Source organism: Cnephaeus nilssonii, assembly GCF_951640355.1.
Source record: "Cnephaeus nilssonii genome assembly, chromosome: 4".
NCBI lineage: Eukaryota > Metazoa > Chordata > Mammalia > Chiroptera > Vespertilionidae > Cnephaeus > Cnephaeus nilssonii.
In genome coordinates, this window is record NC_137075.1 from 103,553,056 (window position 1) to 103,577,438 (window position 24,383).

Here is a 24,383-nt window from a genome sequence, read left to right on the forward strand (position 1 = left end):
TCTCACTATTCTTCACTGTTTACACAGCCTGACATATACCCCCTCGTACCAAATATCCCCTTTAAAACCTGTCGATGGGATACATCCACGGAAACCTCCATCCTGATAGCAGAACCGGTAAAACTAGAGTCAACGGCTTTGTGGTCCTGACCGCAGGCGGCGAATAAGGAAGTTGGCCCCGAGTGTTATTTGACTCCCACAGTGAAGGAGTGAGCTCCCAGCCAAGCTCAGCCCCAACCGGACAGTCCGGGCTTCCCGAGGCGCTGGGGGAGGAGTGTGGGGGGAAGTCTCCAGAGAGTGGCCCCAATCTCAGAGACTCCCAGGGTGGGGGTGGGTGGTGGCAGCGGATTCGGCTGCTCCTTACCCCCTCCCCCCCCTCCCCCCGCTACCCGGAGCTGCACTCCGGCTCCCGGCCCCCTCCGGCCACAGGGTGTCCTGGCCGCCGCGTTGGACGCGCTGCGACGGCCGGGTTCTGCCCCGCGGCTGCCGGCCCGGTCCGGGAGCCTCCCCCTGCTCCCGCAGTCCGCAGGCCAGTGCAGGACGCTCCTTTTTCAGGTTCGCTCTCCGCCCCCCGAAATGCCGGAGCGCTCAGACCCTGAGACGCCACGTTTTGGGCCGGGCGACCAGGAGCCCCGGCCGCCCCCCCGCACCGGGGCGCGCAGGCGGGAGGGCGAAGGCTCTCCGAGGGGGCGAGTCGCCGCCGCAAGAAGGTCACAACCACTCAGTTGTGTCCGAGCCTGCAGGGTTGGAGGGTCCAGGCGTTTTCGCGGCAATGTCCCCATTCTACAGACGAGGACACTGAGGTCCAGCGGCGGAGCCGGGATCTGAGCCCAGGTCCCAGGTCCCAGGGCCCAGTCCGGAGCGAGCGCACCCCACGTCCCTCCCAGCCAGCGGGCACGCGTGGCGCACGCCGGAGGGTTCCTGGGCTCGCAGGCCGGGTCCCACGGCCCGGCTTCCGCGAACACCGCGGGTCTCTCCGGCCCCGAGCGGCGCGCGGGCGGGCGCACGAAGCACACTCTTTGTCTGCCTCGCCGCGCGCCTCCCCCGCCGCCCGCCCGCCACGTCCCCGCGCCCCGCCCGCCAGGCGCGCCCGCCAATGAGGCGCGGCGGCGGCGCGCAGGCCTCGGGGCGTTGTCCGCACCCCGCCCGCCCATTCGCTGCACCCGGCGCCCCGCCCGAGGCCCCTGCCCCCCACCCCGCCGGCCGGCCGAGGGGCGGGGCGCGCGGCCCGAAGTAAGGGACCCCTGGCCGGGCGCACCGCCTCGAGGGCTCGCGAGCCGGCCTGCGGGAACCTTTGCCGGGCGAGGAGCCGCGCGCTGAGCCGCCGCCGCCGCCGCCGCCGCCACCCCCGGCCCCTGCGCTGATCAGGCTCTGCGCCAGGAGGGCCGGGGCGCTCCCGACGGCGACCTGCCCCGCAAAGGGCCCGAGAAGGAGAAGGAGAAGGACGTGGAGGAAGGACGGCCATGGCACTCGACTTCCTGGCTGGATGCGCTGGGGGTAAGGAGGCGGGCGGGGTGCGCGCTGGGCGCCAGGGTGAGGGGCCCGCTCACCTGCGAGCGCTCGGCCCCGCGGCGGGCACTCTGGCCGGGGCTTCTCTTCGGTAAAATGGAGATGGCAAAGCTCCCATCTCACGGGGCTCTCGTGGGCGTGAACTGACACCAGGCCCGAGAGCTGGTGTTTTTAAATCCTTCGAGGCGCGTTCGGACCGGAGTTCCGGGGCCCCGCGGGCAGCTCTGATTTGGCGGAGACGGGGGGCCCCCAGGAAGGTGCTTCGCGGCCCCCTGCGCCCTCCTCGCCCGAGGCCCCTGGTGTCCTGCAGGTGTCCTGGGAGTTCGGGGTTCGGGGTAGGAATCCTCGTCCCTCAGCTCCATCCCATCTGGAGCGGGGTCCGCTCCCTGGGCCCGAGAAGTTTGGGGCTGGCTCCGCCTTCTCCTGCAGCCTTCTGGGCAGGGCAGGGGCACCGGATCGCCCACCCGCGGGCTGGCCTGTGGGCACCGTCAGGCGCCCGCTTTGGCACGCTGCCCCCTTCCTACCTTTATCCGTGAGCTGCTGGGGGGCGGACTCCACCCGAGTGGCAGCGTGGGCCTGACACGCCCTGTGGCTAGCTCTTGGGCTTACGTGGACGTGTCTCCCAACGTGGGACACCTCCACGCAGGCCGGGCCTCGATGCTGGGGTCCAGGCCGGCTTTCCCTGGAGGACCTGGGTCCCTGTGCAGTCCCTGTTTGCTTATAGCTTCTCTGCTTTTACTTGGACAGTTAATTTATTCAACAGGCATTAATTGGGAGCCAGGTTTAGCGATGGGAGTTTGGTGATGAGCTGGCAGGCCCTGCCTCCTGGGCAGAGAGAGGGCTGGCGGGGTGTCCCAGGCCCAGTCCAGCTCTGACCTCCGGCTTCTCCCCTCCAGCACCTGCCAGTGGTGGGCGCCCCGGAGGAAGAGGCGTGCCTTAAGCTCTGGGTGAGAGAAGGCTGGTGAGGGGAGTGTGGTGTGTGGGAAGGGATTTAAGAAATTACCAGACTGTTACCCAGTCAGGCCTCAGGAAACCACAGACTAGAGTCTCAAAAGCGGGTAGAAACCCCGGAGTTTTCAATAGGCCAGTGGAGAATTTCTCCCAGCCCTGGCACCAGAGGAGACAGCAAGGAGGGGCTGGGGCCTCTGGCCATCCAGCTCTCATCCCTCCACCCTCCGCTGATCCCACTCTGCTCATCCTTCCCTTCCCTTGATGTCTGCCCCTCTCTGCTGCCCCTCCCCCCCACCCCGTGGTGGCTCCAGAGGGTGGGGGGCTGTCCCAGGGCCAATGCCCTTTTCCAACTTCTTGGGGAACGTGGGTTCTCTCCGCAGAGGGGCAGGATTCCTTCTGTTTTCCTGCAGGTGTCCTGGGAGTTTGGGGTTTGGGGTAGGAATCCTCGTCCTGAGGCCGGGCCTGCTTAGAGGTGTTCGGTCACTCTGGGCTCTTGCTCAGGCAGCGCCTCTTCCTGGAATGCCTTTCTGCCCGTCCTCACCGGGCCCACCTGGGAGAGGCCCTATCCACGCCCCAGGGCCCGGCGGCCTGCTGAGCTATAGGCGCTTCACCAGCTGCCCCCCACTGTCCACTGGGGTCCCCACGCAAGCACAGGGTGGGTGGTGCCACCTGCCTCCCTGCTGTGCGAGCCGAGGCCTGAGGCTCCCAGGTGGACGAGGATGGACGTCGCTGCCGGGAGGGGTGCAGAGGGTCAGTGTGAGGGGGAGGGACTAGGACAAAATCATACGGCCCGCTCCTACCACAGGGCCGGCAGGGCGGGCCTCTCCCCTTGAACCCATGCAACAGTGACGTGACTGTATCCCAGGGCCGCCGTGGGCCCCTGGCATGGCCTGGCCCTTGCAGGGAGGCGGCAGGAACCATGTGCAGGGGGACACCTCCCCCTCAGAGCCTGGCCCCCAGAGGCCCCTGTCTGGCTCCTCAAGGCCTGGAGGCTCAGGGCAGATGAGGTCGGAGCTCCTCAGTGGCCGGGGTCCCTAGCTTCTGATTTCCCAGGTGGTGGGGGGCGGGTAAGGGGGACAGACAACACACCAGGTGGTTTGTCTGAGGATGGATCTCCTGTTCAGCTGGCTCTTAGAGAGGCCAGGCAGGACCTTGATTGACATCACCCTCCAGGCCTTGGGAGGCTCAGAATGCCTGCTCTCCCTCCCCAGCCAGTGCCAGCCTCAGGTCTCCTGCCTGCTTAGACCCTGGGCTCTGGTTGGGGGTCTCCCTGCTGGGGGCATGGATAGGAGGAAGTGCAGAGAGAAGTTCAATGTGGGCAGGGGGGCCCCCTGTGGGGAGGGCAGGCACCCCTCCCACCACCTCTGCTGCCAGGTGCCTTCAGGATGGTGGCTCCCTCCGCCTTTCTGGGCTGTCATGGGGTGGGAGGGTGCCTGAGAGTCCAGCTTTTGTGGGGCACCGGCTTTGGAGTTGGGAGACAGGGTCCATTTCTGTGGCTGCAACGGTGGCCTCAGGGTCCTCCCGGGGAGATGGCCCGGCGAGGCCTCCTGGCTCTCAGGTGACTGTGAGGGTAGAAGGGTGAGGCTCTGGGGGCCTGAGGCCCTGCTGCAGGCAGGCCCCGCGCCCACTCTGTGCCTGCGGATGTTCTGGGCGAGGGCGCGGAGACCCGTCAAGGGAGCGAGTGGGAATGCAGATGTCTGCCCTCGGAGACCCTGCCTGGGACCTGCCGGCAGAGGCCAGTGGGTGAGGGTCTGGCCCTCCCATCCCAGAGGCTGAGACAGGTCCCGAGCCTGAGGCAGGACCTCTACCGCAGGGCGGGGACCTCCAGCGCTCCCGGCGTCTGCATCCCTGGGACCCGAGGCTGGGCCCGGGCACAGGAGCTTGGTGGGCCGGAGCCAGAAGGAAGGCCAATCAGCACACCACGGGCAAGTGTTAGGTATCCAGAACACCCCAAATCCAGTCACAGCTGAGGAAGAGAGGTTCTGGATCTAGGATTTTCAAATTCAAAACATGAAATGGAAAAAAAAGGGGGGTGGGGCTGATCTCAAACTACAGGAGCTAAGTGTGTCTCAGGACCAAAGATACAGTGTGGAACCCTTGTCTCCTCATCCACCTGCGGACAGTGCTCCGGGGGGAAAGGCTTGGCCGTGGCGACCGTGATGAATAAATAAAAGTGGAAATTTTCTCTGATCACAAAAAGGTGAGTCTGCAGAATGACAGGGCTGGGGCAGTGCCAGGCAGGGCTGTTTTGAAGAAAGGCACACACCCTTGGCATCTCCAGTGGCATTCCGGAAGTCCACGATAAAATCTCCGTCTTCCTGTCCGAATAAATCAATATTGAAATTAAAGGCCTGGAAGCCAGAGGACTTCTGGGACGCCGCCCCAGAACCTCAGCAGACACAGAACCGTTCCCTGGCGGCCTTAAAAAAATGGCTTTAGTAGGAGAGCTGATTCCAGGGGGCATTCCCCAGTCGGTTACAGGGTTTGAGTCCTGGCTCCACCATTTCTTTTTAAAAAATATATATATTTTATTGATTTTTAAAAAAATATATATTTTTATTGATTTCAGAGAGGAAGGGAGAGGGAGAGATAGATAGAAACATCAATGATGAGAGAGAATCATTGATTGGCTGCCTCCTGCACACCCCACACTGGGGATCGAGCCCGCAACCCAGGCATGTGCCCTTGGCCGGAATCGAACCCAGGACCCTTCAGTCCACAGGCTGATGCTCTACTCATTGAGCCAAACCAGCTAGGGCTATTTTATTCATTTTTTACAGAGAGGAAGGGAGAGGTAGAGTTAGAAACATCGATGAGAGAGAAACAATCAGTTGCCTCCTGCACACACCCCCCACTGGGGATGTGCCCACAACCAAGGCACATGCCCTTGACCGGAATCGAACCTGGGATCGTTGAGTCCACAGACCGACACTCTATCCACTGAGCCAAACCAGTTAGGGCTACCATTTCTAATATGTATATTTTTTATTGATTTCAGAGAAGAAGGGAAAGAGAAAAATTGAAACATCCGTGATGAGAGAGAATCATTGATCGACTGCCTTCTGCACGACCCCTACTGGGGACGGAGCCTGCAACACCAGGCATGTGCCCTGACTAGGAATCGAGCTGTGACTTTCTGGTTCATAGGTCGACACTCAACCACTGAGCCATACCAGCCGGGCCCGGCTCCACCATTTCTAGCTGTGTGGCGTGGCCATGTTACATGCCTTAGTTTCCTCATCTATCAAATGGGCTAATAGTCCTTTCTATATAGGTATGAAGAGAGAGAACTAGTATAGGTACAAAACTGAGAATAGGAACCAGCAGGCAGAAACGCTACATGTTAGCTGTCTTAATTATACATAAACACTCCTGGCAGTAAAAGGACTCTAGGATGTACACACTTAAAATCCTACGGAGAAGCCCTGGCCGGTGTGGCTCAGTTGGTTGAACATTGTCCCCTGCACCAAGGTTCGATTCCTGGTCTGGGCACATGCCCGGGTTGCGGGTTCATTCCCCTGTGGGTGTGTGTATGGTAGGCAACCCACCGATGGGTGTTTCTTTCTCACATCGATGTCTCTCTCTCCCTCTCCCTTCCTCTTTTTCTAAAACCAATAAAAACATATTTTTAAAATAATTCTAGGGAGGAAAGCGTGGCAGTTACTCAGTCTCCCTGAGCCTCCGCATTCCCGCCGTGCGGTGGGGTAACGAGGCGTCTGCAACCTGCACAGCATGCAGGACTCTGCGAAGCGTTTGTGAGCCTTTGTCCCTCGAGGGGCGCTGAATGTTGGCAGGGCCGGGCCAGCACATCACCGGGCTCCACCACAGTCACAAGCTGTTCCCTGGGTATCGGGCGACTCCCACCAGGGAAGGGCGTGGTCAGCCGGCACTCGCCACGCTCCAGGTCCTGGATGCGTGTTTCCCGGGAATGCCCTGGGGGAAGTCGATGCTCACACCTGGACTGGCCCCGAGGTGAGGCGCAGACCCTGAGCCCTGTGTGAGCTCGGCCAGCTGGGGCAGAGGGGAAACTCAATCTGAGGGAGGGTCCAAGTCCAACATTTCTGGAGTCCCCTGCCACTGCCAGGGGTGTCGGGGGCAGTGGGACCATCTTAGAAATAGCATGTGCAGCCCCCCCCCCCCCCCCGGGACATCTGTTTCAACTGCGTGAGCAGCAGGTGAGGGAGAAACACCAGCGTTGAGTTGGACAGATCCTGGCGTGACCTTGGGGATGTCACCCTCACATGCTCCTTCCCTCCTCCCCCCCAGCCATGAGGATTAAGGGGCTCCCGGAGGAACCCGGGCGCACAGAAGATAATGGCCTCCCCATAGCTCCACCCCCCACTGCAGGTGTCTGAGACATCTGGGTCTCAGGTCCCCCTTTCTTCCTCCAGGTGTGGCAGGCGTGCTGGTGGGACACCCATTTGACACGGTCAAGGTGAGTCTCTTGTGGTTTTAGTGTCGCGCCTGTGGAGGCCCAGACAGGACAGAAGCCTGCAGGGTCTGGGTGGCTGGGCTCCTCCAGTGCCACCTTAGGAACCCCTCGGGGTCTTCCCACAGGCTCCAGCGTAACGCGGAGTCTGGGTCTCTGTGACACCAGATGGGTGACCACTTACCCTCTGAGCCGAGTGGGCCGTGCCTCCTGGGTCTGCCCCACATCTCCCAGCGGGGCGGCCCGTCCAGGTCCATCCTGGGGCTCGGCCAGTTGAGGCGGGCGGGGGGGGGGGGGCGGCTTCCCCTCGCCGAAAGCAGGGATCCCCAACTGTTCTTGCCAAACTCCTCCAGACCGCTTCTTAAAAGAAAGAAAAGCTCAGGGAGAAAATACGGAAATACAGAAAAATCCAAACTTGTCAGGATTCCCCAGGAAGGTGATCGTCGTTGTCAAGACATCGGGTGGGCGTTTCCCAGGGCAGGTGCCCACCTGCGCGGTGCTGTCGGGCGGCACGCCGCAGGCCCTGCGCCCCGAGGAACCCGAGTTCCGGGTTCTCAGACGCCTCAGAGCAGAAACCAAGCAAATCCGTGTCCTCCCTCCAGAGGTTCCAGCTCAGACTTTCCCTGTGGTTGGGGTTTGACGCCCTTGAACTAGCCAGGTCAGGGCCCTACCTTATCTGCTCCCCCGGAGCCAGGGCGGCTGTTGTACATGCAGGGCACAGGGCAGGCCTGTCCGCTGTGAACACTGCCTCCCGGGGGCGGGCAGAGCTCAGGCAAGGACGTCACCTCAGCTGGTTCGAGGCGGGCTTCGGGCTCCGTGAGTCCGGACCCAGGTGTTCCTCTGCCAGGAACAGGACTTGCGAGCTGGGGGCTGGGTTCCTGCAGCAGAGATGTTGGGGCCCCGCCCTGTGCACTGGCTCCTGGGAAAGGTCTGCCCCTGGGCCTGGTGCAGGGCCAGGCCTCCCTCCCGCTGGTCTGCGCAGTGACGTGGGCCTGTCACTGCTCCTGGACCCACACGTCCTCATTGCACCGTGAGGGGTTGGGCAAGATTCCTGAGGCCTCGTGGCGACCAGCGACCGGTGTGGACTACGCGGGACGCGCGGCCAGTCCCGACGAGCACAGGTTTCCTTCCATCGCACTGCGGGCGGGTCTGGGGAGGAGGCCGAAGGGCCAGGCTTTCTGACCACACAGCGGCCCCTGAGTTCCCTGAGGGCCACCGAGAGGGCCTGGTGGCGCCTGTCCGCACGGCTGCCCAGGCTCTGCTCCGCGGCCGCCTGTGAAGCCTGCCCACAGCCGGGCAGCCCAGGCCAGCCTGGCAGTGTCCACGTTGTGCTGCGTTTGTATCTGTGGTCACGTGCTGGAGAGGCCTCTGGAAGCTGCGTCCAGCCAAGAAGTGGCTCTCCACGTCCTCAGCCCAGCTCTGCGGAGGCCGCTCGGAGCTGTGACTCAGCCCAGGCCTGGCCAGGCCTTCTGCAGGCTCCCCTGGGGTCCCTCAGGCCGGGAGCACGGTCCTGGCATCCCTGCCCCCTCTGGGCTCCTGAGCCGGGACCAGCACCCCTTGCAGCAAGTGGTGGGGTGCAGGAGCTTCTGCACCTGCTGGGCTCATGCTCTTTGGAACCCCCTTACCTGGCACCTAGAGGGAGCAAATCTGTGACTTTTTTCCCCCCACCAGCAGCACATCTGGGCAAACTGTCTTTAAAATCTGCGTTTTTTATAAAAGGGAGAAAACCTGTCCCCGTCCTCACCTTCCGTGGCCGTATTGTCCCGCCCAGGGCTCACGTGGTGCTGGGCGTGGAGCACTCGTGGTCTAATGTAATGTTATAATGGCTTTATTTTTTTACTGGCTGTTTTCCATTATGAAAGCTAAACGCTCTTCTTACAAGGAAATTGGGAAATGTAGGAAAGCAGATGACCTCCCCCAGCAGACCAACCTGCCCCACCCCCCGTGCTTGGCCTCGCCCTGGGAGGCGGCGTTTCTGTGTGTAGTCACCAGGTACACACAGTGTTTTGGTTGGCTTTCTGTTACAAAAGTAATCCAAGTTGTAAAAAAATCTAACCGTCATAGAGACACATAAACGAAAAGGAAAAAAAAAAACCACAGTCCTTCATACATCGTCCCCGCCCCGTGGGTGATTTCTGCTGAAAAACAGAAATGTCGTACCTTCTTGCTTTTGCAAAAGTGGGATTTGTTTCATAGCTCTGCAGCTGAAATGAAAATTTATTTATTTATTTATTTATTAAAATATATTTTATTGATTTTTTACAGAGAGGAAGGGAGAGAGATAGAGAGTTAGAAACATCGATCAGCTACCTCCTGCACACCCCCTACTGGGGATGTGCCCGCAACCAAGGTACATGCCCTTGACCGGAATCGAACCTGGGACCTTTCAGTCTGCAGGCCGATGCTCTATCCACTGAGCCAAACTGATTTCGGCTGAAATGAAAATTTAATGTATAGCAAAGGGCAAAGGTGCTAAGAGTGCAAACCTAGGAATCATGGGAAAAGAACAAGCCCCCTCCCCTCTCCAGACCTCCCCCTCCTCACTCCCAAGGCCAGGGCCCATGCTCTTGGCCTTTCCTTGAGCCTCATGTAATCGGACCTGGGGTCCCGAAGGGGCGAGGGGACACCTGTGTTGTGTGTCAGCACACGGCCTCACAGCAGGGACGTTCCCAGTTATTCTAACAGACCCTTGGGACCGAAATTTGAGCCCAAACTGTGGTTTCCCTCCATGGAGCCTAGAACCACAGCCACGGTCTCCGGCCACGCGGCCCTCGCACGAAGGCGGTTTTCTGTCCTACTTTAGGGCCACGACCGCAACCGGGGACGCCGTGTCCAAGCCCCCTTTCGCCAGGGAGTGGCGCTCCCAGGGCAGGGGAGAGGCCCCCGTGCGATGTTGAAATTTTGTGTTGCTTTAACCGCCTTTACTTCCTGAGCTGGAGCTGCCTCCACCCTAGCAAAAATGTAACTGTTACAGGGGAGCTAAAGCCTCACCCAGAGACCAGGTGAACCCACATTTCTGTCCTCCCTGAACCAGACCCTGGGCCTGACCCCCAAGTTCCCTGTGGGCCTAGCAAGGGCAGGAGGGGCACTAGGACCTAGCACAGGTCCTGGGTTGGGGGCCTGGGCGGGGCTGGTTGAGAAAAATCATCCCCCTCTGGTTCAGGGGTCTTCCTGGCTTGTGTGAGAAGGACCACTTTTCTAGGGGCGAGGTCATTAGTCCTAGACGAGATCCTGACTCCCAACACCTTAACACTCTCCATTCTGGGCATCATAAGACGTGGGTCCTTGGGCCACATTTCACCCAGACCCAGGGGTCAGAAAGGTATAATTGACACTACCACCAATTGGATATTGATCTCGGTTGTCATGCCATCATCCCTGCGGTTACTCACAATACTCTCCATGGCTGCCCTTTAAGGAACGCAGGTAATCGTCAACTAGCGGGCTTTGCTCTCCTCGCTAAGGACAGTGAGCCCGCCCGGTCAGAGGTCACAGCATGGAACTTAAATCTTGGACACACAGACGAGTTGGTCTTGTTCACACGTAGTAGCCTCTGCCTGTCGAGGTCGTGGGGGCCCCTGCCCCTCTGGGCGTCGTCCCGTGCAGCTGGCTGTCTCTGGCTGTCTGCTCACTCATACCCCTCCCTGAAGAGGTGCGGGCACCTGGCCCCATCGCACCTGGGAATTCCGAAAGCCACAGCAAGCTAGCTGCGTGGCCCCCTGCCCTGTGGGGCTGGCCGCTGCCGCTGTCATGGGTGCCAGGGAGCGGGGTGCTCTGTCCCTGGCTTGCCCACCTCTCACTGGGCCCTCCTTCCAGGTGAGGCTTCAGGTCCAGAGCCTGGAGAAGCCCCAGTACCGAGGCACCGTGCACTGCTTCCAGTCCATCATCAAGCAGGAGAGCGTGAGTGGCGTGGGCAGGGGCGGGAGCCAGCCAGGAGGAGGCTGCGGTGCTGGACCACAGGGCGGGAAGGAAGCCGGGGGCCCAGCGGGGGAATCGGGACTCTGGAAATGGGGTGGTGTGGACGCCCAGGACGCTCAGATGGAGGACTCTGGCTCTAATGACGTTCTGTTTGACCCCTAGGAACACCGGGGGTGGGCTGGGGCTGCCGCCGCCTGCAGTGCAGATTCGGGGGAGGTAGGCTGGGCTGCCCAGGCCCCAGGTAGGAGGTGGGCACCTGACGCCCCTCTGCCCCGCAGGTGCTGGGCCTGTACAAGGGCATGGGCTCACCACTCATGGGGCTCACCTTCATCAACGCGCTGGTGTTCGGCGTGCAGGGCAACACCCTGCGGGCCCTGGGCCAAGACTCGCCAACGAACCAGTTCCTGGCGGGGGCGGCGGCAGGCGCCATCCAGTGCGTCATCTGCTGCCCGATGGAGCTGGCCAAGACGCGGCTGCAGCTGCAGGACGTGGGCGCGGCCCGCACCTACCAGGGCTCCCTGGACTGCCTGGCGCAGATCTACCGGCACGAGGGCCTGCGCGGCGTGAACCGGGGCATGGTGTCCACCCTGCTGCGCGAGACGCCCAGCTTCGGCGTCTACTTCCTCACCTACGACGTGGTGACGCGCGCCCTGGGCTGCGAGCCGGGGGACGCGCTGCTGGTGCCCAAGCTGCTGCTGGCGGGCGGTACGTCGGGCATCCTGTCCTGGCTCTCCACCTACCCCATGGACGTGGTCAAGTCCCGGCTGCAGGCCGACGGGGTGCGGGGCGCCACGCGCTACAGCGGGATCCTCGACTGCATGCGCCAGAGCTACCGCGCCGAGGGCTGGCGCGTCTTCACGCGTGGGCTGACGTCCACGCTGCTGCGCGCCTTCCCCGTCAACGCTGCCACCTTCGCCACCGTTACCATCGTGCTCACCTACGCACGTGGCCCGGAGGACCAGTCCGAGGACGAGGGTGTGCCCGCGGCCTCGGGGTCTGCGCTGGCCCAGCCCTCCAGCCTGTGAAGCTCCACCATGGACAGGCGTGGCCTCCCCAGAACCATAACCCGACGTCAACATCAATGGGCCCCCTGCCCAGGCCGGAGGGCTGGGACTCCATCACATCTGGCCCGATGCCATGCATTCGCTGGGTTACCTTGGCCACAGACTTGACTCCTCATTTTTCTCAGCTGTGACGTGGGGATGCTCAAACCCACGCTGAGCACTCAGGAAGCTGGCCCTGTTACCTGGAAGCTTCCAGAAACCCAGCCAACACTCCAGCCTTCCCTGGGATCCCACCCACCACCACCCCAGCTCTCCCAGAGACACTCACTGCGCATCCTCTACCTGGCAGAGCTCCAGGGCCCTTCTTGGCCACGGGTCCAGGCTCTGTGATGAGGACAGAGGCAGCCCCGGTGCCTCCTGGTATCAGAGAACTGAACCTCTCCTAGTGCACCCCAGCTTCTCCACATGGCACTGCTGGGGGTACCCCTACTGCTGCCACTCCCGGTGGAGGCTGATGTGGGACCACCGAAAGGCCCTGGGGTTTGCTGGAGGCTCCATATCCTCCATAGTTTTAAACACAGCCGTGGGGAGGGGAAGTCTGTACCCTCTGGGCCTCAGGCTGCCCATCTATAAAATGGGGACACGGGTCGGCTGATATCTAGAGCTCTGGCCCACTTTTCCAAAGTTGAGTGGAGGAGTGGAGAGGGAGATAGTATGGGCCCCCCACCCCCCACCCCCTTCTCCAGCAAATGGGCAAGCTCCTTGGTGCCTGGTGTTCCCGTGAGGTGGGAGGGCCCATTGGTGGCATGGCTGTGGCCAGTTTGGGCCCCTCCGGGTTGAGGGGGAGCCGAGCCCACGCTCTGGGGCTTCTACTCGAAGCTAGTGCTGCGGTAGGAACTCGGGGTAGCCCCGGCACATCCAGTACAGCGTGGCCACGTGACGGGGTGGGGAGGTGGATGGTTTTGCATGGATGGAGGTGCCTGTGGCCCCCTTAGCCCTGAGTGGGGCTCAGCCTCTGGGGCAGTGTGACAAGCTCCCCCAGGAGGCCCTGGGCAGGGAGACAGGACTCCCACCCTGTGCGTGGGTGTCACTGGTAATAAAGTCACTTGTTTTCTAAGAGGGTCAAGGCTTCATTTGTGTATCACAGAAGGGGCTTCATTCCACACCCTCCCCGGAGTGAGAGGGGCCGGCTCGGTGGTCTGTGCCCTCCGGCCCTGATGGCAGCCCCAGCGGTGTGACCTGGGGTCAGCTTTGGGGCACATCTTAGCCCCTCAGTTTCCTGGTCTGCAACAGGGGGCTAACGGAGGCATGAGGATCGAGTGAGCAAAGCCCAGACGTGCTGGGCGAGGGCTGGGCGTTCAGCAGGAGCTCCTGGGGTGCCTGGCTACCCCAGCCACAGGAGGCCTGTCCCTCTCCTCCCGCTGCGCAGGGCTGGGAGGACCGAGCTGTGCTCAGGTCAGACATGGCCGCTGGCAGGAGGGTGAGTGGAACTTCCCGCCCGAGATTAGACCTAACCCAGCCGAAGAGGTCCCTGAGGGCGCCTCGAGGAGGCCTTGGGTGCCCACCCCCACTTCTCGGCCTCTTGGGGTCAATCCTGGACACCCTGTGTCTCCCAAGCTACCAGCCTGGATGGAGGCTCTTTCCTTCCCAACTGCTGAGCCAAAAAGCTTTGCCCACGCACGGCGGGGGTGGGGGGTGGGGGTGGGAGGGCAGGAGAGAGGGCCCCCAGCTCTCCCTGCAGGAGGGGAGCCAGCTCTCCGGTGCCTTCACACCCCATTTAATCCCAGCACCAGCCTGTGATGTTGGGCTTGTCTGCAGTGTCCAGGGAGAGGAGGCCGGGAGGGGGCCGGGTGAAGTGTCCTCAGGTGTGTCACAGGCCCTGTTAACCCATGTCCCCTCCCTGGGGTCCCAGGCAGCAGCTCCTCCCCCCATAAGGTCCCTGGCTTCTCTCTCACTTCTCTTTCCTCTGAGAACCCAGGCAAATGCTAAAAACCAGGGTCCCCCACTCCCACTGTGAGGACGGTTAAACATTACCAACAGGTTGGGTGGAAGAGGGGTTGAGAGAACTTTTTTTTTTTATCAATTTATTTGACAATTTATTTTCTTCCTGACTTAAATTTATGTTTATTCTATTTGGAATAAGTAATCTATTAATGTGGCAAAAAATAAAAGTGCAGACGAAACCCAGACTGTGTAATGAAGGGGAAACCTGGTCCCCAGCACCTCCCCTGCCAGCACCCTCCCCCCCTGGAGCCCGGGGCTGTCTCAGTACCTGGAGGACGTCAGGCATGTCCTGGGTGAGCCCCAGCCCGTGGGAACACTCCACTCCTGCAGACTGTGGCCTAGGTACTGACTGTTCTTTGAACTTGACAGTTATCTTGGAGATGTGGCTCAAACAACAGGCATTTATCCTCTTGAAGGTCTGGGAGGTCAGAAGTCACATTCACTGTCAGCATTGCGGGCCGCTGGGATAGAGGGAGGACCTTCCCGCCCTCCCCCTGATGGCAGCGGCTCATCCCTGTGCACACACCCTTTCCAGTCCTCATAGCCTTCGTTTTGCAGGGGGAGGTGCCCGTGGGGAGGGCCCTGTCCAAGGTCACATGGCCAGTTGGTGCTGGGTCAAGAGCCCGAAGGCCTTCCTGGTCTGCAGCCCTCACCGCACCCCCGCCCCAGGCCTGGCTATGCACCTCATGGCCCACCTACGCCAACAGTCCAGGCTGATCCCCGGGCTCCCGTGGCTGCAGTGACCGACACCCCGGAAGGTTGTCGGTCACTGCACAGGGAGGGGCAGGAACCTTGGATAGGGAGGGGCAGGAACCTTGGACAGGTTCGGGACCCACCCTGTGTGCCCCTTGGTCTCGGCTCCCTTGCTGCTATGCCTCCTTACCTGGCACCCACCGGCTCTCCCAGGGGAGGGTGTGTCCTCTGTGACGACGGTGGAGGCAGTGGCCACGGGGAGCTGGGCCAATACAGCCCTTTGCTCACCCCCCACACTGGGAAGCCCTGCCGTGGCCCCCTCCCACCCAGGCCTGCTGATGGGCATTGTGTGTCCAGCCCTCCCAAGGCGAGGACGCTCACCTGAGCGGGGCGGTGTGCTCCACATTAGATGCTGCTGGGTGGGAGCTGTGCCCTGGCAGACTGGCAGGGCAGGTCTGCAGTGTGGACCGTCCATCCCTGGAGCTCCGTCAGGAGCTCTCAAGGTGTGGTGGGCTCCTCAGCCTGTTGGGCAGACCCTGAAAGCCACCCCTGGGCATCCAGGTGGGTTTGGGAAACCAAGTGGGCAGAATTGATGTCTGAGTGGATGTGAGGGGCTAAGAGATGGGAGGCCACCATGACACGCTCTTCTGGCTTAAATGTCCCTGTAGATGGTGGAATGCAGGATGGGAACGGGGGGCACAGAGAATAAATGGCTGAGTGGGTAGATGAGGGCAGAGGCTGCTGAGCACAGGGCCAGGTTGGGTTTTGCCGGAGAGACAAGGGAAGGCAAGAATGTAGGAGGGGCGGGAAGCTGGGACATGGAGCTTTGTGGGGCCGGATGGTGAGGAGGTGATTGGCTGAGGGCACTGGGGCGCAGTCCCATGGAAGTAGGAGTGGCAGTGAGAGAGCAGGACCCCAGGACAGAGACTGGGGGCTGCAGGTGTCGAAAACACGAGGTTTGGGGGTGGCCATGGCAGTGGCAGGTGGAGTGGGGTCATCAGGAGGGCAAGGCCATGGATGGACCGTCCTCCAGAGCGATGCTGAGGTGGCCAGTGAAGATGGGTGGGGAGCCAGCGGCCCAGCATTAGAATGAACGGGGTGACTGGCGGAGTGGGGCTGGGAGGTGGGGGAAGGATTTGGAAGTGGAAGTGGGCTGAGGAAGGGGAGCCCCGTCCACTGCTCTGCGCTATGGGGGTGAGAGAAAAAGCAGCCCGGCTTGGAGGGCTTCTGGTCCCTCTTCCCAACCCACACCAGGCCTTGACTTCACCCAGGACTGGACAGGGATCCGGCCACCTCTCCCCTGGTCTAGGGGTGCACTGGGAGCCCTCCCAACCCCAGGCCTTGCTCAGGTCTCCCCTCTGGTCCTACAAGGGCACCACGAGCACCCCCGCTCCCTCCCGGCCTCTCCTGGGGTCCAGCCTGCCCCAGCCACCCTTCTCCCCTCCACCCAGCTTCTGCTGAGGAAAAGGAAGCTCCCGACAAGCCCAAGGTCACCTGCCCTTCTGCCTTGCCGAATCCCGAGGCCTTTCCAACTGGAGTGTCCCCTTAGCAGCAGGTGGCCCTACAGGTGATGGAGGACAAATGAGTGACCCCCCCTCCCCCATCTTGTGGGTCCTCACACAGGGCCAAGCGTGTTTGCGGATGGCACGAATGGCTGTGGGCGCCAAGGTGCAGGCTTCTAAGCTTGCCCCGTGGACCTGGGCTCGGGATCCAGCCAGGCAGGCCTACGCAGATGGGTCCTGGCTGCCCCACTCTGTGTGAGCGACCGCAGCACAGCGCCCTCCGGTGGCGGAGGGAAGGCGCACCCACCGGTGCCGGCCCAGTCAGGGGTCTAAGGCTGGAGAACTGACTAACCCTCAGGCCTGGGGGCCAGAGCAGCGGGGAGGCAACTCAGGCAGCGGAGGGGTGGGGAGGATGGGCGGGCCAGCCCTGTCTGGGGGTGGTGCACGGGGCTGGAGAGCGGCTCTGGCCACCAGCTTCGGGGACACTGGTAAGCAACCTGTTGCAGTTGGTGGAAGAGTTGGGGCAGGGGTCCTCAAACTTTTTAAACGGGGGGCCAGTTCACTGTCCCTCAGACCGTTGGAGGGCCAGACTATAGTTAAAAACAAAAACTATGAACAAATTCCTATGCACACTGCTAAGTCGGCTGCTAAGCAGGACAGGCAGCGGCGGCAAAAACACCTGGCGGGCCGGATAAATGTCCTCGGCGGGCCGTCGTTTGAGGACCCCTGAGCTGGGGCTTGGGCGAGGCCCCTCCCCCTCCGGTCATCTTCTATCTTCTGTCTCCTCCACTAGAAGGAATGCAGTTCCATTAGCACCTGAAAAGGCCTGACACATAGTGGGGCTCAGGAGCTGCCGAATGAGTGAACCTGGGAGTCGGAGGGTCCAGAAGCTTTGGGAGTGAGAAGCTGCGAGGGGGGCTGAGGTTGGAAAAGTAGGTCAGGGCTGGACTTGGTCCCGTAGGAAGTGGGGAGCCTCTATAGGTTCAGGTGGGCAGGGAAGACCCACGCTGGAGCCCCATTTGGGAGATTGCACAGCGTGGAGCGTCAGGAAGCTGGAGGAGTGGCTGGGCCAGAATAGGCGGATGAGGAATGCTGGCGGTGGGGGCCCAGAGCCAGGGCCCCAGGCTGCCGTGCTGGGAACCCATGGGAACCGAGGCGGCCAGGGCTTCTTCCCTAGGGGTTGGAGATGAAGCCTGGGTTTGACTTCCTGCTGCCTAGATCTTTGCAAATGACCCTCATCCATGACATGAGTTGAATGAAATGGTGTCCACAGTGTCCGGCATGGTGCTGGGGACAGTTATACATGTTGTTACACCTAGGTGGAGATGCTGGCAAGTGTGAAATAGGGACAGGGGGCTCAGCTATGGGGTGGGGGTGGGGGCGGGGTGCCTCCAATCTTGGATCACCAGCTCTTCTTTGGCCCTTCACTCAGCAGCATCCTGCCAGCAGCCCCTTCCACCCCAGGAATGAAGGAGCTCTGCAGCGCCCGACTGCGTTGGCTTTTGGCCAAATCCTAGCTAGCTCCCGGTGTATTTTACCAAGTTTTGAAGAGCCTCATTACAGTCCAGTTTCTTACTGGAGTTCCCAGGACTATCACCTGGGGCTGAGAATTTGCTTTCTGAAAAGTGGGTGTTTCTCATTAAAACTCTTCCAGTCCATCAGTCCATCCCGAGGCTGAGAAGCTGAGCTAAGGAAGCATTTCCTGCTGGTGAGACAGAATGAATCCCGGAGTTTCCATTCCTGGGCCACAAGGGAACCCAGGAGGATCTGCCTCAGACCAGGCAGGAGCCTCCGGCCAGGTTCACTGTGTGATGAAACGCAGGAAAAGAGGCGGCTTAGAGGTTTGAGGAACAAACAAGAACCACAGGCATTAAAAAGCTTAACATTATGCGTTTATTATATCTTATAGAGCCATGTTATTATACATGCTTGGTGCTTCAAACTGGGTTACGTTAAATGTTTTTCCGGATGCAAAGCCATCTTGCTCGATGCTTGAGATGCGGATGCCTTAAATGCGATAATACTTCTGCATCTATGACCTATGAGCTAAGGAAAAACCAAGGACAATTCCAGAAATGGCAAAAAACATTTAAGAAAAAGATGCACATGAGACGCAACGCTAAGTCCTTGAGCCAGGGCCTACAGAAGTTACCAGAAAGCGAATAAAAACAATTGTTCTATGAAAATGACTTGACCAATCACCATCTGTAGATAATAGAGCCTCATAACAGTTACGGATATTGTAGAAAAGGTGGTTTGGTATCGATGCCTTTTTTCCCTCCATGTAAAGTACACGCAGACATCGTGCAGCCCCGCCCCCCCCAGAGCGCAGCCAACAGAATACAGCACAGCAACTGGCCCCTCCCCGTGACACCCCAATGCTGTTTCTTATGACAAGAAGCAGTCAATCTGGTCAAATCTGCCACTTTGTGGAAAGTCACTGTGCTGTAGGATGAACGTGCTACCATCACTCTCACCCTGTGCAGACTCCCACATCCTGGCCAGAACCATGGGGCCAGGTGACCAGCTCATGGGAATTTGATTTACTTGCTGTCAACGTTCCCTTCCAGTTTTTATAAGAGCTGATCAAGTGTGTGGACAATATGCCACCTGCCTTCCCAGCTTACACCTCTCTGGCTCTCTGCTCACCACTTAGGCCTGGAGGCGACGAGAAGCCCACATGTGGAGGCACCTGACTGTTCCTGTCTGATGCGGCTGCTCTGAAAGGCCTGCACGGCATTGTCTTCAGCGACCAGGGACCTGAGCACAGCCCACACAGTAACCATCAAAGTCAACCAAGGTCAATACGTTAGGGTGTAGGAGACCTAGCCACCCACTCAAAGTTTCTGAGCTGGCAAGAGGTGCCTTCTGCCATGTTGGAGAGCAGGCTGTGGAGCGCACGACCGAGCTGCAAGGGGGCAGAGCTGGGGTTAAAAGTTCGGGTGGAATGAATGTACCTGCTGGGCCTGACCGCTGACAAGGTGCACCTGCCGGTGGGTCCGAGGCCGTCCAGTGACAGGCAAAGTGCTGGCTTCGGCAGCCAGCGGAGCAGCTGCAAGGAAGCCTCGTGGCGTGGGTATGGCATTAAGTGGGTGCCTGTCGGCAGCTTCAGTTCTCACCACCTCTTTGACCCCTGGGATCCATGCTCTGGCTGGTGCCAGACGTCAAGAAAGCAGGAGGAACTTGGGAGAACTTAAGATGAATAACACCGTCTTCCTAACCCATGCGATCCCAAATCAGTCAGATACAAGAAGTGACCAATTCTCTCTGCCTGTCATGGGGGTACAACGATCAGATTTCCAACTGAAAAGCTTCCGAGGGCCCGGTTTTCCTGTGCCACAGACAAACCTGAGATAAGTTACAACAGGTAAGTTTGCTAAGCAGATGGGGGTGCGCAGAGACAAAGCCCTCTGCCCACCCCCCGCCTGCCCTGCCCTGCGTCCCTCCGGGCTGCTCGCTGGATGGAAGAGTCTCGTTTGTGAGGAAACAAAGCAGCATTCTGCTGGGAACACGGGCAGGCAGTGGGCTTCTTCTGCCAAGGGTCTTACTTCACTCAAATTTAGTAAAATAAGTGACGTGTAAAAGAACTGTACGTGAAAGCCAGATAGAAAAAATAATCTCGATAGTCCTCAAATCCTCAGGTCTTCAGTCTAGGCAAAGCACACAAACACCATATGAAACTAAGAGTGTGAGTTCAATGTCACCCTGGAAAATAAATGTCACTCTGAGGTGACAGTTCTTTATACAAATATTATGCTTCCCCCTAACTTCACTACCAAAGAGGGGGGAAATAATAAGAAATCCAAAAATAGAAAACAACATCTTATTAAATGTAAACGTATCCTCTGGGCTCTTATATTACATATCCTACAAACATGCAAGTATCTCAGCTCAGATGTAGGAAAATATGTCTATCAGTATTACTTATAAATCAGGTTAACCCTCAAGACCACCAACTGACTCACTGTTCGAACACCATGTCAAAGTTTTGTCATGTACATCCTCAGCAAACTTAAGAATTTTAACCACAGCGAACTGGGTTTCAGTTACCCCCCGTGAGAACGACTCTGCTCTTTAACTGTCACTCACCTACTCGTTCTCTATACAGGGGTTGAGTGTTCCGTCAACAAGGAACTTGGACAGTACATTTCAACCTCCCCCCGCCCCCATTACAGTCCTTTCAGAAACCAACTCTGCAGATGGAGAGAAGACACATGAACAGAGTCAAGGGGGGGTGATGACTTCTTCACTCAGAGGGATGGAAGAGATGACCAAAGGCATCCCCCTAGGGGTCAAGGCACGGGAAGAGGGACCAACCTCCTCACAGGGTCCTGCTTCTGTAGGTCATAGGACACAGAGTGGCTCTCTGGACTGCCAGCATGTCCCCACAGCACAAGGCTGCCCTGCCGTGGGCCCTGGGGGAAGGAATCCCAAGGACAGTGCCAGGACTAGGCTCCACGGTGGTGCAATGCTAGGAAGGGTTATGCAGCTCCAGACCGAATATGCCCCCAGGACTGCTTGCCTGCTGGCAGGAGGGAAGGAATGGGCGCTCACACCACGGGCACCTGTGGAGGCCTCCGCCCCAGGTCTAGCCAGAGAAGCACTCCGGGCGCTCAGCTTCAAAGGGGAGCTCCATCATGGCTTACCTCGCCCCCGACGGCCAGATACAGCCACTCCTGGCTTATCGAGGGGACAGCTGGGCTCTTCGGATTAACTCAGTTCCAGCAAACTACTCACTCAATGGAAAACAGATTCTGAACGAATAAAAAAATGGTCTCAAGTTAAATTTTTCATTTATGAATCAGAAGGCACTTCGAAATTCCGGAGAGCCACAGTGTCACTGCTCCTGGGCCACCAATCCTGCACAGGACCGGAGGAGGAGCTGGAGACAGGGCAACGTTTCTGACCTGACGTGTCCTGGACATCAGTTGAATAAATCTGGTTCAGCTAGTTTGTCGAGCACACAGCACAAAGACACACGGATGTTTGCATTCTGAATAAATGGGATTTTGCTGTATTGTGGCAGTTTATAAAATATTCCCATGGGTCTGATATTTGACTCGAAGTAAAATTCAAAAAATCATAACCGTACATTTAAGAGGTCACAATGTGAGAGGCAAAGTACTCATTGAGTACAATTCTCTTAGCTGAATCACCTTGCCAATCAGTACTCAGTGTCCATTTAGAAGCATGAGATTAAGCTGCTGGCGCTCAACTGCTACATGTGCTAGCACTGAGGACTCCACTGCCAAAGGACCCAAGGCTCTCAACCACACAGCACAACCAGGGCCTGCCTCTGGCTGGGCGAGGACCTGCTGGAGCCGCCCAGAGGCGGCCTGAGCACTGGACACCTGCTTGTCCCTGCCAGGTTAACACCTTACCTTGAGAACAAAGGCCAGGGTGCAACTGTCAGTCACATCTTTGCTGGGGGAGCAAAAATCAAAACCCAGTTGCCAAAGGGCCTGGTTGGGAGTCCTCTGAGGTAGTTCCTTAACTCGGGATGCCTGTTACCTACTCTCTCAGAACTCAGTCCATGCGGGAAAGTATTGAGATACCCATGCATTGCTTTAATCATAAGTCACTGTAACTGAGTGCAAAATAAAGGAAACTCGAGTTGCTTTATTTAGCTTCCAATTTCTGGGAGGCTCAAGAATTATAATTATTCTGGACAACAAAAGGAAATAAGACTGTGCTTACAGATCTTTTTCTGCCATATTCTTTCTGTAGGATTGCTATTTTATTGTTGCCCTTTCTGTTACATGGATGTACACACCAGGTGTTAAAAGGTACAATACATTCTACAACTGAGCACCACTTTCTGTAACTGAACAGGCAAAGAGATTACACTGAACATCAGCATCTGGCAGTATTTTTCGGAAAAAAAAATGTGACTAAAATGGGTTTAAATTGATTAACACTATTAAATCACATCTAATATTTGATACTACATGATTCAATACAGCTATACGATACAATTATACAAAATGTGTTAACATCAAAGAATACAACCAAAATTAAGATAGCAAACAAAACCTATATAACTTTTTTTTACAGGAAAATACTTTTGAAGTATGCATGTAACTGCCCATTCTTTTAAAGAAAATCTACTGCAAGCAAAGTTATCAACCTCCAGAAAAATCACACATAGCATTACTAAGCATATCCCCAAAAAGTGTACAATATGCACACTTGGAAAATACAAAATTAAAAAAATTGTAAGCAACAGGTGAGCTTCATATTTATAAGAATGTGAAAAGAAGTCCCATTTTTAGCACTGTTGTATAAAGAATTGTCTTTTGATGAGAAGTTCATGACTTGTCCTCATGTTGGGACCACACTTTACAAAACACCGTGTTTTTGAAACGAGATTACAGAGCTAGATAGTCATATCTTAGCAATGTCATCTTATTAAAGTTTTTTAAATTTTTACTACTTTATCAAAACATGTCCCTTAAGTGTGTAGGATTCATTTTTAAAATTCTTTCCTAGAAACAATATACAAAGGAGAGGCATAGTTATTCCCAAACACACTCCTGGAAGATGCTTTCCGAGGTCCAGAAGGCTCTTCTCTCTCGTCTTCTCACTGGTTGTTTTTGGCCTTTGCATGTGTTAAGATGTGAGATTTCAGGTTAGTCGACTGAGCAAACTTCTTATTACAACCATCGAAGGGGCACACATAGGGCCTGTCTCCGGTGTGGATTCGCACATGTGTGCGCAAATTGAAGTCCAGTGAAAAGCGTTTCCCGCAGCCTTCAAACGTGCACTGCCGGGGAAAGACCAGAGAACCTGCTCAGCGACACAAGGACCCACCGCTGCGCTGGAGGGCAGCTTACTTCTTTGACCGAACACTTTCCTCCCTGCCCAGGGGAAATTCTCTAGCTGTTCTAGAATTAGTGGGCATGGAGCTCTAGCTCTGCGAGAACAACTCCTAAGACCCACAGGAGCGCCCTCCTGAACCATTTAAATATCAAGTAAGAGAAACACTCGGATCTCTCTAAATATTATGTTATGGTCCTAAAACTTATGTACAAAAAAACACAGGAAAGCTTCTGGTGCCAAATCAAGAACCAGGTCAGGTTTACTGTCTGCACTGTGAGTTTGTTCCCTGGTTCATAGGCTTCTAAAATGAGACAAAATGTTAACTGTACTTACTCTCGTACAGTAAAATTTTAGAAGTCCCCTGCCAATTAGTGATTCAATATATTACTAACTACCCAAATTAAACTGCTTTGACCCCACCGTGGATGCACCCGAAATTTAGTTTTAGGCTTGCTCTTGAGCAATCCTTTCTCCTGATGTGATGGAGACTACAATGGTCTCCAGTATGTCACAGAGCAGCCCTCCTGTGACAGGACACCAGGCCATCTCTCCCTGAGCTGGAGCTGCCTGCCTACACTCGAGGTGTATGTGTATGTATGGGGGGGGGGGGGGGGGGGTGGGAGGGGGGGAGGGACTGGCTCTACCTGAAAGGGCTTCTCTCCAGTATGAACCAGTTGGTGCCGTTTTAGTTTTGAGCTCTCAACAAAAGCTTTGCCACACTCTGCACAGACGTGGACTCGGGGGCCGTGGGTGTGCAGATGCTTTCTCATGGCAGAGTTATCCCTGAACATCTTTGTGCAGCCCTTCAAACAGAGAGAGAAGCTTAGTGGTTCACACTGCAAAGTGCGACAAAGGGTCAACCACTGAACAGCCTTCACTGACACATTAAAACAAAACAACCCCCAGCCCCATTTTAATTTTACTTAGTATTACAGCAGAAATATTAAAATATTTAAGACAAAAAAAACAGACAGCTGAAAAAGGCCTTATCATTTAATGTAAACCCTTGTTTTACAGATGAGGAAACTGAGGCTTAGAGATGTCTTAAGTAGACTTGCCCAAGGTCACACTACTAATAGTAGCCGAGCTGGGAGTAGAACCCAACACCCTGGCTTCCAGCTATACCACCGCTGCCTCACCCAACTCCGTCCCCCACATGAAGTAACAGAAGCCCTGAGAAATAAATGGAGTTAAAATGACGGCAGTCCACCACTACCTTTGGTGGGCCCCATATTCTGTGCTGCAAGAATGGGCTGTCATTCTCCATCGCCTACTGTTCCCTCTTCTCTCTTTGCCTCTTTCCCCTTCTTGACAGAGAAAGAAGCAAGAGGGTCTCCAAGGAATGGCAACTACAGAAGAAATTTATTTTGTGAGACACTAGGAAAAGAAGCAGGCAAACTGATACGAGAGCGGGGCGGCAGATGGGAGGGTGGCGCTCAGAGAAGCATGTCCTGCCCAATTTCTTCTGCAGTTGTTGCCCAGTGATGGAGTGGGTGGGGGAAATGACAGACAGCACAACAGAGGACAGCACAAGCCAACCAGTGGACAGCTTCA

General features: G+C 57.4%; 2 protein-coding genes across 4 annotated transcripts in view; one reads left to right on the forward strand and one right to left on the reverse strand.

The window, feature by feature from the left end:
- Nucleotides 1-1,152: 1,152 nt before the first annotated feature.
- On the forward strand, nt 1,153-12,930 carry SLC25A29 (solute carrier family 25 member 29). Of its 3 annotated transcripts, none has more exons than XM_079769463.1 (5): nt 1,154-1,497; nt 6,852-6,909; nt 7,262-7,350; nt 10,706-10,789; nt 11,086-12,930. In XM_079769463.1, exon 5 carries the CDS (start codon nt 11,107-11,109, stop codon nt 11,830-11,832), a length of 726 nt encoding a protein of 241 aa, XP_079625589.1. In that variant the 5' UTR covers nt 1,154-1,497; nt 6,852-6,909; nt 7,262-7,350; nt 10,706-10,789; nt 11,086-11,106; the 3' UTR covers nt 11,833-12,930. The 3 variants fall into 3 exon arrangements, with proteins under 3 accessions (XP_079625588.1, XP_079625589.1, XP_079625587.1); XM_079769461.1 differs by lacking the exon at nt 7,262-7,350 and adding an exon at nt 6,104-6,432 and having other exon boundaries at nt 1,473-1,497; nt 6,852-6,895; XM_079769462.1 differs by lacking the exon at nt 7,262-7,350 and having other exon boundaries at nt 1,153-1,497; nt 6,852-6,895.
- An 8,679-nt stretch (nt 12,931-21,609) lies between these two features.
- Nucleotides 21,610-24,383, reverse strand: part of YY1 (YY1 transcription factor) — a 33,311-nt gene continuing 30,537 nt past the window's right edge. Inside the window, exons 4-5 of the mRNA XM_079769879.1 lie at nt 23,474-23,632; nt 21,610-22,773 (exon numbers count right to left, since the gene is read on the reverse strand). Coding sequence (XP_079626005.1) covers nt 22,591-22,773; nt 23,474-23,632 — 342 coding nt within the window. The 3' untranslated portion in view covers nt 21,610-22,590. The remainder of the gene's footprint in view (nt 22,774-23,473; nt 23,633-24,383) is intronic.